The 16,520-nt window shown below is 35.8% G+C and overlaps 1 protein-coding gene across 1 annotated transcript in view; it reads right to left on the bottom strand.

Annotated features, from left to right (window-relative positions):
* Positions 1–894: 894 nt before the first annotated feature.
* Positions 895–16,520, bottom strand: part of AQR (aquarius intron-binding spliceosomal factor) — a 47,039-nt gene continuing 31,413 nt past the window's right edge. The window contains exons 26-35 of the mRNA XM_036383966.2: positions 15,358–15,567; positions 14,410–14,547; positions 13,469–13,540; positions 11,843–12,030; positions 10,056–10,227; positions 7,627–7,797; positions 6,802–6,887; positions 5,823–5,997; positions 4,416–4,529; positions 895–1,418 (exon numbers count right to left, since the gene is read on the bottom strand). Coding sequence (XP_036239859.1) covers positions 1,173–1,418; positions 4,416–4,529; positions 5,823–5,997; positions 6,802–6,887; positions 7,627–7,797; positions 10,056–10,227; positions 11,843–12,030; positions 13,469–13,540; positions 14,410–14,547; positions 15,358–15,567 — 1,572 coding nt within the window. The 3' untranslated portion in view covers positions 895–1,172. The remainder of the gene's footprint in view (positions 1,419–4,415; positions 4,530–5,822; positions 5,998–6,801; positions 6,888–7,626; positions 7,798–10,055; positions 10,228–11,842; positions 12,031–13,468; positions 13,541–14,409; positions 14,548–15,357; positions 15,568–16,520) is intronic.

The following is a 16,520-nucleotide window of genomic DNA, read 5'->3' as shown; positions in this document are numbered from 1 at the left end:
CTTCAAGGAGCTTGGCATACATTTAACTTGATACTGGTTTTTCCTGTACTACACTTTAAAAATATTAAGGAAAAAAACCTAAACATCAATGCTGTTAAAAAAGCTTGGAACTTAATTATTTTCTAATCATTCTAGCAAGTCCATCTGGCAGCTTCACAACTGCAACACTTGAAATCCAAGAGTTTTTCCCTTTGCCAGCAAAAGGCATTCTTATGGCTATTGCTGTGTTTGAAAATCTACTTGGAAATTCCGAAGTCTGATTAAATCATTGGCTAATTTGACGTCATGGCAAGTATTCATAATGAATACAAATAATTTCTCTGATCACTTTATGAAATGTGCACACTCAGAAGTTACCCTAAAAAAACCCCACTCAACCATTATGTCATTAATATAAATATTGAGTGTTTTACATATCCTGCATTCAGGGAACTACTTTCTCTTTTCTTCCTTGTGTGGCTTTAGCCTGGGCAATTACTATGTCTTCTTCAAGCAAGAGAAATTTATTTCAAAACACTGATTTAGAACCCAGTGGTGTTGAAAAGCTGCATCCTTCCTTCTTCTGTACAGAATAAAAACATCAGAAGAATGATACGAATGATAAGAAATTGCTACACATATGTGGATCCTGAGAATCCAATAAGGTAAAAATTCAATAAAGCTTTTGATCACTTCTAAGTCCCATGACAATTCACATTTCTCAGACATACAATCAGATATCTCAATGAACTTGAGCCTATGCCTAAAATACCATCTCAGTGTATACAAGCACAGCTCTGCATAAGGAATTATCCATGGAAAAATACTAAGGAAACCATAAAGCATGTCTGACCAATACTGAATATACTTAGTGAGGTTTACTGGGTCACTGAATTAAGAGTCAAATATTCAAACTTGGTATAAAAAGCATCTTTACTGAACAACTTATAAAAAGGAAAATGCATATAATTTGAGGCCAATAAACAAATCGCATTACCAATAGTGACAAGAACTCAGTAGAATGTTTGCCAAATATGTTGCTTGTCCACAAAGTATTCAGTGAAAAATATACCAACCAGGTATTACAGAGACAACCATTTAATGAAAGTCAATGTAAAAACAGCAATTATTTTTCCAACTGCTCTCTTCCCTGCCAATTTCCCAAAATGCATTAAGGACAAGGATTCCACCAATCACTTTTCAGTCTCATTCTCAGGTTCACTGTCTCCACTATCACTGTCTCTTCCAGGGTGTTCTGGCATTTTTCGATGTTCATCAATTTCATCCACATTCAATTCTCCTTCCTTCCTCATTTCTTCCACTACTTCACTTTCTTCTGCTGCATCTTCCTGCAGGCCCTGAACTTCACCTTCTGCTTCAGTCTCTCCAGTTTGTGCTGGTTCTGGTTCTTCAATCATGGCAGGTGGGGGCAGTAAATGCTGGATGATTGAAAAAGGAAGGATTTTAAGTTTTTACACTTTAGCTTGAACTGCTTATCTCATATTTAGAATTTTGCATTAACAACAAACACCTAAAATTTAGAAGTCATAATGATCTGTAAGCAATTCATGCCTATATATTAAAAAAATTAGAATAATGGTCATCTTAGATATTTTTTTTTAAAGAGGGTGTAAAAAATCTCAGGACTTCCAATTTAAGGACATTTCATTATCTCAAACACTCAGACAAGTAATAGGGTTATGGTAAATCCCTACTTGGAGCCATATGCGTATTTCTACCTAAATCTCATCTGTCACCATTGCAAACTCCATGTTTAACTTGGTTTTTGATGCCTTCAACAGGCCTGTCTTTAACAACTCATATCCATAATTTCCCCTTGCAGCATCTTATAAAATACTATGTGAATGTTATCTGTACTTACACAATTCGAGTTTTACTAACAGTTAAACAATGCTTAAATATTTTCACACAATACTTCTGAAAAAGTAATTTCATGTATTCACAGTGTTCTGCTTACCAAAGAAATAGTTTGTAAAACATTATAGGCTGGAATGGTAGCCAAGTAACACAAGTGGACAAAAATACCAGGAATACATTGAGCTGATGAGTATGGATGAATGCTATACAACTGGAGGCTGAATAGAAGCACTCATACTTCTTGCAGCCTGACAATATTCAATGACATGATGGATACTTCTTTAGAATACTTTGGATCATTTTAATGAAATGCAATCTTGAAAAACTTGACCATTTGTTTTGCTCAAAAAGCAACTTTGTATCACCTGACAAATGAGGTGTTTAATTACAGTGAAGTTTTTACCTTCAATTAGATGACACTAATATTACAAATTTGCATAGGCAAATCTACAAATCAATTATGATTACCAGCAGAGATATAAAAAGTATTTTCTATAGACCTTGAAGTTATCAGACTGGTCTCTATATCCATCTGTACACAGGAAAGTGTAATTCCAAACCAAAGATCTTACAAAAATACATTCCTGATGTATGAGACAAACTCAGACTTCTGTGACTTACTTAGATGCATGCTGCGCTTTTTGACGACTACTGTAAGGACTAGTGTAAAAGAAAAGGAAAATAATAATGTTGTACTGAATAGAGTAAAAGAAATTTAGTGCCAGCTTTGCTTTTTTCAGTAGTTCACTTATCAGCTTCTCCTGCAAGGAGAATGTGATTCATTGTCACAGTAGGAAAACAGCAGTTTTGTAACTAATTTTAGCTAGCAATGGATAAGATTAGGATGCCAAAAAGAGTAATGGATATTAGCAGGAGAACTGTGTCCACATTTGATTAAGGTGTCAAGCAAATGCTTTTTGGTAAAATTTAGGTGCTAGCATCTGCTTTTCAGGACATGTATACACTTCCCTGTTTTGACAAAGCTATTAATTTACACCTAAATGTGGCCAATCTACTGCACAATCTAGTAAGTCTTCATCACATAACATTTGGCATGGTTGAAAGATCACCAACTATATTAGACAAACTGGCTTCAAAGCAAGTCTCGCCAGGTGCTTATAGGACTGGGTTTCTAAAAAACAGTGTGAGCTTACTTCACTACTACTAAAAAAAATTACAGTAAGAAGAAATTCTAATAGCGTCCTCTTTATATATCCTCTTTTTTTTATAGCACACAGGTAATTACAGCATTTCTTCAAAATAGTGAGAAAGTATCCTCTCTGTTCAGACAGCCTGGAAAAGGATTTTTCGGGGTAACAAAAAACTTCAAATTTGGCTGAAGCTTTAAAATCCAGAAGTCACTGGGTAAGAACTGCAGAGAAACAAATTTTTGGGAAGTCTGACATTCAGTTACTTTTGGGTTCTGATCTCTACTGATTACACCGTTCCATATTAGATGAAATATGGAAGTGAAAGAAAAAAAGGAAGAGGATGTGACAGAGACATCCCTGCATTAAAGAACAGGATCTAGATCTCTTAGACTATCTGTTCAAGGACAATCATGTTCACATTCTCTTCTCACAGTCAGCTAACACAGAGTAAGCAATGTCCTTTTACATCAATTTTGTCCACTTTTGGAAATCTTTCAGAAGAGCAAAAACCAATAAGGGAACTTCAGAGAACCATGAAAGAATAAATTATAGGTAATACAACATATAAGTATTGTATAATATATGAAGAATAGTATATAGGTAAGATGACAGACCCTAGACACTGTGTGAAGCTGATGCAGCTAAGGGGGAGCATTTAAGACCATTCCCTTTTGGTTTAACTACCTCTAGGCTTTACAGCTCCAAGTATGCGGAGTAAAGGCAGCTTTCTGCTCAGCACACTATCCAAGCTACCTTAATTCTCCACTCACTTACATGAGACTACAAAGACTTTCTGATGGGTTCTGAATTCAGCTTCAGGGATTAAACAATGACAAAACTAGGTACAGAAGTGTCTACAACTGCTTCCAACCCCATGCAATTCTCCTTAATGCTGAAGTATGGCTGAAAAAAATTGCTCCAGGACAAAAAACACTACAAGCTGCAAACCAGCCTGGATAATAGGGAGATTCAACAGGATCAAAATGGTTTCAAGACATGATCTGGTGTTTCCCTTACAAAACATTATTACATCATGCAGTGGTGTTATAATCCAACTAGCTGAAATCCCACACTTACCTGAAAGGTAACACACAAGTTTCCCCCAAATTAGTACTGGACAAGCTAGTTCTATAGTATTAATGAACAGCATTTTTGGCCCAGAGAGAGCCATCAATGCACTTGTCATCAATTACTGATAGGTTTGGGGCCTTAAACTGGGGCTTAAACTACTAGAAGATACATCTTTTGCTACTGCAACATTTTACAAGACCTCAGTATTCTTTCAGTCATGAATACTTCTTGAATTTTCAATGTAACAGAAACAGACTCAAATCTCAACAGCTTCTCATGTCATTTACAAAAAAATGATTTATGTTAAATGCATTCCAAAACTTAGAAGTTCCTTACCTGTTGATGGTGGTGTGTACTCTGTATCATGTGCATATACATATTGTACACAAAGTTAGCCATTTGAGGCATGTTCTTAATAACATGTATTTGGTGAGCTGGTCTTTCTCCATTCTAAGGAAGGGGAAAAAACGTTGACATTCAGCAAGCAAAGCAAAACAACCACTATTCAAAGGTTATTTAACTATATTAGAAGTCAAAAGCCCCAAGAAATTAAATAACGCTTTTCAAAGAAAAAAAGAATTGGTGAATTCTTTGGAAAGTTAGGAAACATAGGTCTTACATTTTGGGGAACTGCATCAATCATGATACGGTAGCCTGGAGAAGAAACTTCAAAAGGGGAGGCTGGGTTCTGATTCTTACTCCATGAAGTACATTTTGGACATGAGTAATTTAACATATTAAAGGTACAAATTGTTTATGATCAGATTAGGATTTAGCCTCTTGCCTGTCGCAGCCCAGCTCCTCGCTCACACTCACTGACCACACTTGTTGCATTCTTGTTGCACAGTTGATCTGAAAGTTTAAACTGAAAGGGCTCCCTCCCAAACCTGTCAACAGCATTTAAGACCAGGGAAAGAGCTGTAACTGAGTTGTGGGTGCATGCAGGCATCCCTTCTCAAAGCTTCAGAAAGCAGAGCAGATACGCTCCTTTGTGTCTTCATTTAGCATGCTGCTTTGTGCCCTGTGCTTAGACCCTCCATACGAACCTTTCCCCTAAAGATCTAGTGCAGTATTACAAATTAGGTTTTTGTACTTATGAACCTATCTCAGCAGCAAAACTCTCATTATATTGAAACCAATTTAAAGAGAAAAAAAATTAACTTGTAATCCTGAATTACTCGGTTACATGTAATTTTACCTCTTTAAATAAGAAATGAGTAGCTTTATGTAGCTTTGTTTGAGAAATAGTGTAATTTAGTTTCATAATAAGACCAAAAACATATAAGAACTAAAAAACTATTTTGATCACAAAAAGAAGAATACTGAATCATTCACACAGGCAGAACTCAGGAAAAAGCAGGCCCAACAGCTAATGATAATTAAATTATACTGATAATTAACTTTTGTGGAAACATCTGGTGTGTATCATGACAAAAGATAACTCCAAGGAGTTATTCATAGAATATTAAGGTTGGAAAAGACCTCTAGTATCAACAAAATTCAATCATCAAGTGGCACTGTTGAGTTCACCACTATACCCTCAAGTGCCACATCCACACCTTTTTTAAAATACTTCCAGAGATGGTGATTCCATCATTTCCCTGGGCAGCCTGGTCCAATGCCAAGAAGCAAATGCACCAGTCTGGCAGAGAAAACAGTTTCACCTCTTGCAGCCTACTCAAAAAAAGTGAGCAAACACAAACACCCATTATAGATACCAAAATCTAGGGCAGCTGTTCCTACCTGTCTTGCCGTTGGAAAACATTCAGTGGGAACGATATGGAGGTGAAGTGGTCGAGCTGTGAGTTGGCTGAAAGCTGGAGTTAGCTCAAAACAGTTCTGAAATAGTGATACCCTTGCAAAGATATAAAGTCCAAGTCTGGCTCTTGACATGGCAACGACTAATCGTCGGACATCCCTTGGGAAAATAAAATCAAACGTTGTTTTCCACCAATGATATACTTGCAATAAAAATAACTAGACATACACATGAGTCTTAATTAAAAGAAATATAAAATCCTTTGCCCAAATACTATCTTGTCTTTAGTTTTTTTTTCCTACACATTGTTCCAGTAACTAGCAAATCCTAGTACCATTATATAGAAACATAAATGTATTGGTTCACTGTACCAATACCACTATGAAAAACCACCCTCTACTGTTTTCCTACACCTCAGAAGTTGAGAGTAAACATTGAGAAAAAATCCCAATAGCAATTCTGTATCTGAACAAGTAAAGATCAATTTGATAACTCATCTACCTAAGATTAAGTGTTTCTCCATCACATCCCAAACCAAAAGCGCAAACATTTAAAACTACACAGAATAATGCAACTTATGCAATGATCAAACACTTCTAATGCAAAATAAATAAAAACCTTGATTACAGGAAAGGATCTATGAGAAAATTTGAGCCGGCATTTGCTCAACAAATACTACAGTCTTATCATTCAACTAGGGTGAAACCAAGGTCAGCCTATCTGCAGCAATATAAACTAATTATAGGGTAAGAGCCATTACCAAAGGATAAAGTGCTCGAGAAGAGGGTACCAGGCAGTTATAAAAGGAAGTCTGTCTGAACTTCATTATATACATAGCAATGAACTTCATTTCTACTAATACTCATACAATAGATTTTTTTGTACAATGTACCATAAACATTTCTGTATCTGATACAGAGTACAAGTACTGCTACAGCACTACAGGAAGATATTCTTACATACCTAAGGTGGCCTACAGCTTTGGTACGCACTAGGGAAAGCAGGATATAATCGTTCTGCTGGCCTTGAAACCTGTCCACAGTTGTTACCTAGAGAATGAAAAAATAAGGAAAAAACTCTATAGGTTAATCTTTGCCATTTCAATTAAAACATGACACCAAAATTTTAACATTGACTTTGGACTGAGATTGCAGTAAACATGAAGATTCTTAAGATTCTTAACATGAAAATTCTTAACTGATTTAGCTAGCTTCTAACAAAAAGCCATATTTTTTTGGAATATGTTGGGAGGAGCTTTTGTCTGACTGTATCCTGTTTCTTTTACCTCTTTTTGTTTAAATTTGGACAGAGAAGCAAGGTGCTAATTCCAAAAGATTATGGAAAGCCATTAGCTTTGTAAAACAGTTTTAAGCTGCAGAATTAGCACCAGACATTTATAACTATATTCTTAATTTGTTTCTTCAGATTCATGATCATACATCCTATCAAATAATTTCTACTCTGGGTGGATCTTTCTAATGATGTGATTTTGAGGAATGATGTTATTATCAAGGACAAACAAATGATAAAAAAAGTTATTCTGTCCCACATAGCCTGTAGACTTTTCACCTTCACTGATTTCACTCTGTCAAATTATCAACGGGCAAAACCAAGGTCACTAATCTATGAAACTACATAGAATGTAGGTTCATAAATATGTGGTTAAACAGGAAATATTTCCACAGATACCTGTATAAGTATAGCTTAAATTAGCCTGATTTGCAATATGACAATTTAAAACCACAGAAACCAGAACTAGTGCAATGACTGATACACTTTCAAAGTCACCTTGTTTGGCCTTCCAATCAGAGGATTGTTTCCACATCGCTGATTAATGACATCACGGATCAGGTGTTTCTGTCCATTATATGTTGTCAGGATACTTATTCTGTCTGCAGGATAACCAAGCAGGCACATATACATGAAAACTGCCACAACATACTCCGCCTCACCAAGATTCTAAAGTTTAAAATAAGAGAAAAAGACATGAAGAAAAAGACAAAAAAAAATGGTTACTCATCGTGTAAGGTTACAAAGAATAACACCTGTAACACTGTCAGGTATTTAGACAAATATTTTAGTACTGAGAGAAATGTCCCTAGATCTGATGATTCTTTGCTCACTTCACACAAGCCACTTTGAAAGACTGAAAGAACCACAACTAGGTTTAATACCTTCACTTTCATTCCTTTTCAGACAGCTGCTAAAAATATCTGTATTGATATTATTGTTAGGCACTGAAGGGAAACTTTGTAATATTTACTCAAAAAAGCTGCAATGACTCACTCCCCAGTAAACTGAAAGTAAGAACTAGTTGCACTAGTATAAATAAAGTCCTTTCAAGTATTAATTAGGAGACAGACATCTGGATTATAAAATCCAGTTATTTCCACTGCAGGCCATCCTATTCAATTACAAATTACCAGCTGTTATTTTGTATATTGTAACTTTCTCTCTCTGTCATTACTTTATGAGTCTGTCCCAAAGTACTACACTTCTGGCTATGGGAAGCTTTGTTCTATTTCCAGACTGATGTTATTCATAGGCTATTTAAATCCATTTCCTGTCAACAAAAATTATCTTTCAGGTTAAAAAGTTGTTCTCAAATACTGACATTTACTCCTGCTCTATTTATACAAGGAATTTTATCCCCACTTGGCATTTGTTTGAATAGGCTGGACATACCAGCCTCATTTATTTTTTCTTACTAAGTGGGCTCTGCATTACTTGAATAATGCAGTTGCCAGGCATATCAAACATCTGTGGGTGTAAAGCTATTCTACAAATTTTAATCCCCTTTAACTCTGGAAAGAAAAGCCCAAATTCACAAAGAGAATTATACATGACAACAAACTGTTATCTCATGAAAACATCTTGAATGCCACCAACATACTCTGCTAAATATCATTCAATTATCAAGATCACCAAAAAAAAGGTAATGGTAGGAAATAATAAAAGAGTGTGCACACGAGAGTGCTGATATAATGAGAAGTGTGTTCTGTGTCCTCATGTCAGTGTTCTTAATCTTCTTTAGCTGAAGAGTGGTCTAAAGCAGTGCTAGCACTCCCAATTATGAGGCACTCATTTCAGCTGTTTGTGTTCCACTGGACAACTTTTTACTATTTGCATGTTAGAGTTTCAAAAACAAAACCAAAATAGTATCTCCAAGCTATTCTGTCCTCAATCTAGCAATGGGATAAAGTGGATTATGATTAACCATTGCTTTCTTCTCTAGTAGCACATTAAATTTTTACTGAAAAAGCATTGAGAAGAACCCAAGCAAAACCTACAAATATATTTCATACCTTCTTAAAAACAGAGATTCACATAAGTCTCAGTGATCTTCAGAGGAAAAAATGAACATGAATATTATCATCATAAAGTATATTGTTTGATTTCCATAAAATTCAGCAAAATATAGGGTGTTGATTCCATGTTTGAATTAAACGCCTTAACTTGCACATCACTCCAGCTCTAATTTTTCCAAAGCCCAGGTTTGCTATTTTAGGCACCATAGTTTGTTTCACCAGTTTTTAAAACAAGAAAAATAAAAGGACTGAAAATATAAGCATCTCATTAGAAGTGTCAAATGTTTTCCTAATTTAAGAGAAATAGATAGAGACTGTTGATGATGGCTTAATTCCAAAATTTCGTTGAAAGTTTGAAAACTTAGTTGAGAAACTCCAAGATTAAGGTTTTTTTGGCAATTTACTTCACCCTCAATGTCTCTATGCCTCTTATGTATATTACTAGCAGTACTGTTTTATTCTTTAATAAATGGGCATTTTAGCATTCCTACCTATAGCACAAATAACACAATGACTCTTCAAACTCAGGTATGAGCAACCAAGCAAGCTTCCATTCATTGTGTTCAGGGGAAGTGCTACTGTTTTTCCACTATCATGGCAGTACAGCTGAAATACAATGAACTTTAATTTGCCTTAGGTCAAAATTACATTTTGTAATGAATTACACCAAGTCTCATCCTTCCCATAACAATGAGAAAACAAAGTAATTCACTGAGCAAAAACCCCAACACAATGTTTTCATTTTCAACATTCAAAACTCATTAAAAGGAGGAAAAAATCATACACGTGACTCAGATATCAGAGACCATGAACTGAATGTCAGTTTACTGTTTTTGATAGTCTGTCTTCATTGCAGATCTAACAAACCCTATTGAGGTTAATAAATAACACATGTAGTACTTCCCTTACCTGATAGAAATAAGGATTGGGTTCAGACTCTCCAACACCGTTGAAGTCTTCTACATTTATAAGCTGGAAGTCATACAAGAAGCCAGCATTGGCTGTTCTGAACTCTGGCAGAAGCTGCACGTGAGGCAGGTTACCCAGGTTCTTGTAGCGCCAGTTGTAGAGGTTACACAAACTGTCCAAAACCACACAGACACAAAGCACACAGAGTGAGCTACAGCAGGCTCTTCTACTCATCCAAGAGAGTTCACATGCATATGAGATCAAGGCTTCTGTAGGTTTTCAGTGAAAAGAGTAATTCTGCTAGGCAAGCTGTACATATATAAATGAACACACCCAAACAATCTATCCAGCAATATTCTTTTTAGGTCGTGATTCTGTTTTGTTCTCTCTCACTGAAAACTTTAGATGCCATGTCAATGTGGCACACTTGGGTTTAAGTCTGTTCCTCCTGATCAAGCTACAAATTTTGAGAGTATTCTAGCGAAAACTTTCATGGATAACAAAACTTGAGGAATATTAGTCCTTCTTTACAAAACAGAAGGAATAAGGAAAATAGTATTTTCTGCGTTAACTGTGGTAAAGCTTTTTACAGTAAAAAGAAATTTATTTCCTTATTTATTTTGTGTATTTCTTAGTATTAACAAAAGACATGAATAGAAACAAACAAAATCTACCTAATTCTGAATGATCCCTGATATTTCTAGGGACAGTAATACTAACAAAATGCCTCATTCACAAATGCCGAACAATATCCAGACCAGATCAAGAAGCAGATAACTCATGGGGAAGCTACCTGTGATCACAAAAGACAAAGCATAGGAAGTAATTTCTTGATCAAGAAATTAGTTGTAATGTGAAAGACTTTTGCTCTCTTATCACTAAGAAGTTTACTAAGATTTTGTAAAATAAACTTTATTCACTAACACATTTGAATAAAATCTTCATTTTAAAAATCATACTGAACTGTCATTCATAAGACTAGAAAATAATATTCTAGATTCCAAACATTTCCTACATGAAAAAATTGAAGTTATCCTTTAAATTGTTGACTACACTTTATGCCTAAAATAAAGATTTAGAACTAAACCTTGAGTAGCAAGATTTTATATGAAGTAATTTTCTCTTATTTGGTTTTATTTTTCCTTCTTAACATGACACCACAAATATACAATTTACACAGTCAATAAATCTGGTGTTTAAATTACTACCATGAAATGACAAATACATAGATTAAAAAAAAGCTATTACACTACAGAGTTGCAGTATCTCCTTTACTATAAAAAAGGCTTTTTGTTCTCATGAAGACAACCTGAATGTGCCCAACCTCTGGATGCATCTCTCCTGAAATACTACAGAAAAGCAGCCTTTTACAGTCTTTAAGGGAATTATTATATATTCAATGTTAAATAAATCAGATTTTTATTTAACTTTGAATATACTAAACATTAGTTTAGAAAAGAAAGCTTCTGTAAAGTTTCATTTGTAAAAAAACCCTCAACACTTTCAACACTTAAGATGATTAAGTACCTTGAAATATAATTTTCATTAAAGTACTCATGCAACAGCAGAGTACTACTATATAAAAATAACAATGAAGAAATTAATCTGATAGCATTTCAGAGAAGTAAAATCTGCCTTCCTAGTCTAAGCTGAAATTAATGGAACTAAATTCCAGTTTCGCAAACTCCTGTCCTAACAATAAAAACCAGCTTCCCTAGCTGTGTGTGCTCTTCTCACTTTTAACTTGTTACTTTCTTACAAGCTAGACAAAGGATTTCCTGTCTTACCTTGCTCTAGCTCTTCCTTGTGCATCCAAATCAACAGTTGGCACTCCAACACGAACAAACCGTGTAAAAAGAGACTGTTCCATGTTGGAGTACTTCTGAAAAGCCATGTTCTTAATGACTGGGGGCAACTGATGATGGTCACCAATCATAATCCACCGCTTCAAACGACTGAATCCATCCTGGGGGTTCTAGAATTGAACAGTTACACCATTGCAACCATTACAATATAATCAAGGCACTCAAAACACATTGAGAGTCAGATTGTCTGCCTTTGTCTTAGCCCTTCAACATTTCTTTTTAAGTTACACTGAACTTCAGTTTTTTTAAAGACTGCTAGCTTCCATCCAATCAGAGAGTAGAATTGTAAATAAAGTCTCTTTTCTTATAAGACAATAAAAACCAATAAAGTACCTTTATCTACTAAAATTAGTGGAGAAATATCAGAAGAAAGATCCTATTATATTGCTTTAAAGACCAAAACCCCTGATTACTTCACAGAAACAGCAGTTAACCCAGAACTGTCCTCTGAACTTTATTTTTGGATTCTGAGGTAGTGAATATAAAGCATCTGAAACAGTTTTAAGTGTTCAGATGTCTGAGGCAACACTGAACCTGCCTTTCAAGTGTCTCTGTAGTTCATGCTTACTTCTGTAATTCTCAAATAGCCTCTTCCATGACCAGGATGTGCCCCTAACTAATTCCCATCTTGGCTCTTGGACTGAATGCTCTTCACAATTAGCATCCTGGAGACTTCCAGCTGTCAGATCCTCATTACACACTCCTGTGATAATTCCCTTTCTTATGGGAACACTATTTGAGACAGAGCATAAACTCCTTTTCCTGACACTTGAAGTGGAAGAGCTCTGAAGCAGTTTCTGATCAGACAGCAAGGAAAGAAAACTGAACTCTGGACTGTCCAACTCCTCAAGCCTGAAAATGCCTTAGAAAGAAAGTAAAAGGATGGAAATAATTTTTATTAGCAAGAATAAAAAAACCCACAAAAACCCAAAGCTTACTGTCTTTTTTTTTACTCACTCCTGGAAGTTTCTTCTTTGCAGATGATGAAGCATTCTATATAGTTTTCTGTATGTATCAGCCATTTAAATCTTGGACAAAGAGGCCCCCCCAGAATTCTGTTTTTAAAAATTTCTCACTGAATTGCAAGTAAAAAAAATCAAGTACTGCTACTCTGGAAGGCTAGATCCTTAGGTTTTGTTAAAATTAAAACCCACTCAATTTTCAAAGACTATTTGGATGTCTCACATAAATAAACTCCTAGAATATCCCTCAGAATATGCCTCTATGGTGAAATCGTCTACTCTAATTACTCTAATTATACAAACTCTTCAGTTTCTGCATTGCTCACATATACCTACTTTCCCTCAACTGCCAGATGCAGCTGGTTAATCAACGCTCATTTGAAAGTTTGAAAAAAAATGTAAGATGGTTACTTCATTGCATTAAATAATTTCATAATTAAAAATCAAATCAGTCAAATCAATGTGAAAGGTCTTACTAGCAAATATCAGTTCTGGGTTACTTCCTGCACATATTTTTCATTTTAATATTCAATAGTGTTCAAGAGCACAAAGTCTTATTTAAGATCTTTTATGTTTCAAGTCTAACCTGCAACAGGAGAGGTATAAATGTTTCTATCTCCAGAATCTGAGCAGACTCTTCCATTAAGATGTTGTCATACTGAGAAAAAAAAAAGTAAAGACATGTCCATAAACACAGTAACACAAATAAAGGTATTTATTCAGCCTACCAAAAGAAAGCATCTATTATTCCTTCAGATTTTGCCAGGTGGGATGGTTACAGCAGGATTTCACCTTATAGGCAAAATATCAGTATTAACAAGTAAGTGAAGTCCTACTACACCAATGGCAGATCTCTCTGTACCAGTCAAGGTTTATACCTAGAAGGAATCCAAGACTGAATTACATTACATGCTTCCTATATGCCATAACCACAAGAGAAAAGTTTTCTGCAGCAGAGCAAAATAATTTGGTATCTCTGCACTGAAGCTGAAGAGAAGCCATTTTGTGATCCAATACAGTACATGATCAGTGAAAAATAATACTGAAAGAATTATTGGTGGCTGGCTTTTGTTAGAAACAAAGACTGCACTAAATTAACAGTTATAGTTACCACTTCAGAATGAAAAAAGCATTGCATCATAGTTATTTTTCCTCAAATTGTTAACTTTTTAGGTAAACAAAGCTGTAAAGGCCATGTTTACTGGCCATAGAGGCCAGTTCCACCTCTATTTTATTAACCCTATCACTGCTGTTTATCATGTAATATGGCAAAAATGACTCTTAAAAAAGCACTATTTACAATTTTAGTATATACAGTAAGTTAAAAGTGATTTAATCTTTCATTTACAGAAGTTACATTTTTCTTCAGTAAAATTAAAAAATTGAAACATACAGGTAAAAAAATGCAACTCTAAATAATCTTGGTGGCCTAGATTTGGGGCAGATAAAAAGATTCATATGGGGTGGGGAATAGGAGAGAACCAGCACCAAAATCAAGCAGTACAGTAACACCAGTAAAATCATTACTTTGAAACCTAATTCAACCAGGTCCCGTCGTTTCAGAGCAGCATGAGTACAAGTCATTGCAATGATTTTTGCTTCTTTCACCAACAGGTATTTTGATCTATCCAGGCCACTGCGGAGAAGTTCAAATGCTCTGAATTCCTATGGAGGACAAAAGAAAAGTCTTGAAAGTCAGAATATAAAAAAAATATCACTTATAGAGTAAATCCACTCAAACTCTATGGCTACCTTCTTGATATAATTAAACAAGAAAGCTCTGAGGCTATGTACTGTTAACAATCCCATCGGAATAATTTGTTGTCGTTTCCAGGTTTAGTGTGTTTTGAAAAACAATCTTGTAAAAACCTATGAAAGAATTCTTCCAACCTGTAGGTACGTATAAATTTACCGACAAATATTCAAATAATTATGAAGAACCCTCTCAGAATCCCACAACATTTTCTTTTACTATATCTTCTTGTTTCCTACTTTACTGCATCATAACATGACCTCAAATTCAGTAGTAGAAAGACCATTACAGTTAATAAAATCAAATGATCACAAATCACCTTTATCCTAATATTTAATAGCCTCTTAAGCAATTCTGGCAAAACCAGAAGATAATCTGTTACTTTTAGGTTATCTGATTAAAGGCAACTCACTGTAAATACAAAGACCCTGTAAGGATCACAGGAGTAGTGATAAGGTGTACCAATCCTTGTAACCTCATTAGTGAAAACGGACGCAGAATGGCTGCTTCCCATGATCCAACTAAAAGAGACCAGACCCTTGCTCCTACTGTGTAACATACCTATATTACTCAAAGGTGGAAATTCTCACCTTGCCAAGTAATGAAGCTGCCTAGACATGTATGTTTCTTCTAGGATGTAGAGAAAATGAGAATTTTGGAGTCGTGTAATTTTTCTACAAGATTAGCCAGATTCACTTGCCTTTAACAGTTACATGTCTTACCTCAAGCTGAGTGAATATTTTCTTAATATGTCTAAAACACCCTTCAGCAATTTCCATATCTTCTTCATATGATTTGCCTTTGAAAACTGGTTGAGGAGCATTTGCAAAATACTGGTGAAAAGGAAAGAAACTGGAGACATCTGCAACATCTGGTGATTTTCCACCTTTGACCTTCACTTTACTGATATACTCCTCCCAGCGAGACATTACCTACGACAAAGCAAGATAGGTTTATATCATAAGGTATTTGGCAATATACAGCCTTGCAGCATACCATTAAAAAAATTATCACAGAAGTAAGGTAAGTCTAGCATTCCACCTTGTGTCAGAAAGACATTTTTGAAGTTGTGGTGGGTTGCGCTTGGCTCAACCGTGGTTGGCTGCCAGACTCCCAACCCAGTTTCTCCCACTCCCTCTCTTCAACAGGACAATGGGAGAAATTAAGATAGAAAAGTTTATGGGTTGAGATAAAGACAGGGAGATTGCTTAGCAAGTAGCATCAGTGACAAAACAGGGAAAATTAATTTCATTTATTGAAAATTAAAAACAGAGTAAGATGGTGAGCAACAAAGACAAAACTAAAACCATCTTTCTTCTCCACTCCCTCTTTGTTCCCAGGATTAATTTCATTGTCAATTTTTTTACCTCCTCCCTACCCTGACCAGTACGGAAATAATGGTGCTGTCATTCAAGTTCACAACACCACATCTCTGCCACTCCTTCCTACTCACACTTCTTCCCTGCTCCAGCATGGGATTTTGACAGGCTGCCCCTTCCTTCAGCATATACCCACCTGCTCAGCATGGGGAATTCCATGGGCTGCAGTGTCAGTATCTGCTCTGCCACAGCCTCTCCACTGGCTGCAGGTGGAAAACCTGCTTTACCATAGCTGTCTCCACAAGCTATGGGGAACCTGTGCTCTGATGCCTGGAGCACCTCCTGCCCCCTCATTTTCTTCTGTCCTGGGTATATGGGGTTGTTTCTCAAACTTTCCTCTCTGCCCTCAGCTGCTGCTGGTTTTTGGCCCCTTCTCAAAGAGGTTTTCAAAGAGGCACCACCAGTTTCACTATGGATTCAGCTTTGGTCAGCAGTGGGTCTGCTGGAGCTGCCTGGGTCCTGCACAGGGCAGTCCCTGGCCTCTACTCCAAGGTCATTCCTACAGC

This window comes from Molothrus ater, chromosome 6, assembly GCF_012460135.2.
Source record: "Molothrus ater isolate BHLD 08-10-18 breed brown headed cowbird chromosome 6, BPBGC_Mater_1.1, whole genome shotgun sequence".
Classification (NCBI taxonomy): domain Eukaryota; kingdom Metazoa; phylum Chordata; class Aves; order Passeriformes; family Icteridae; genus Molothrus; species Molothrus ater.
Note: the sequence above shows the minus strand (reverse complement) of the source record. Positions and strands in the feature narration are given on the sequence as shown.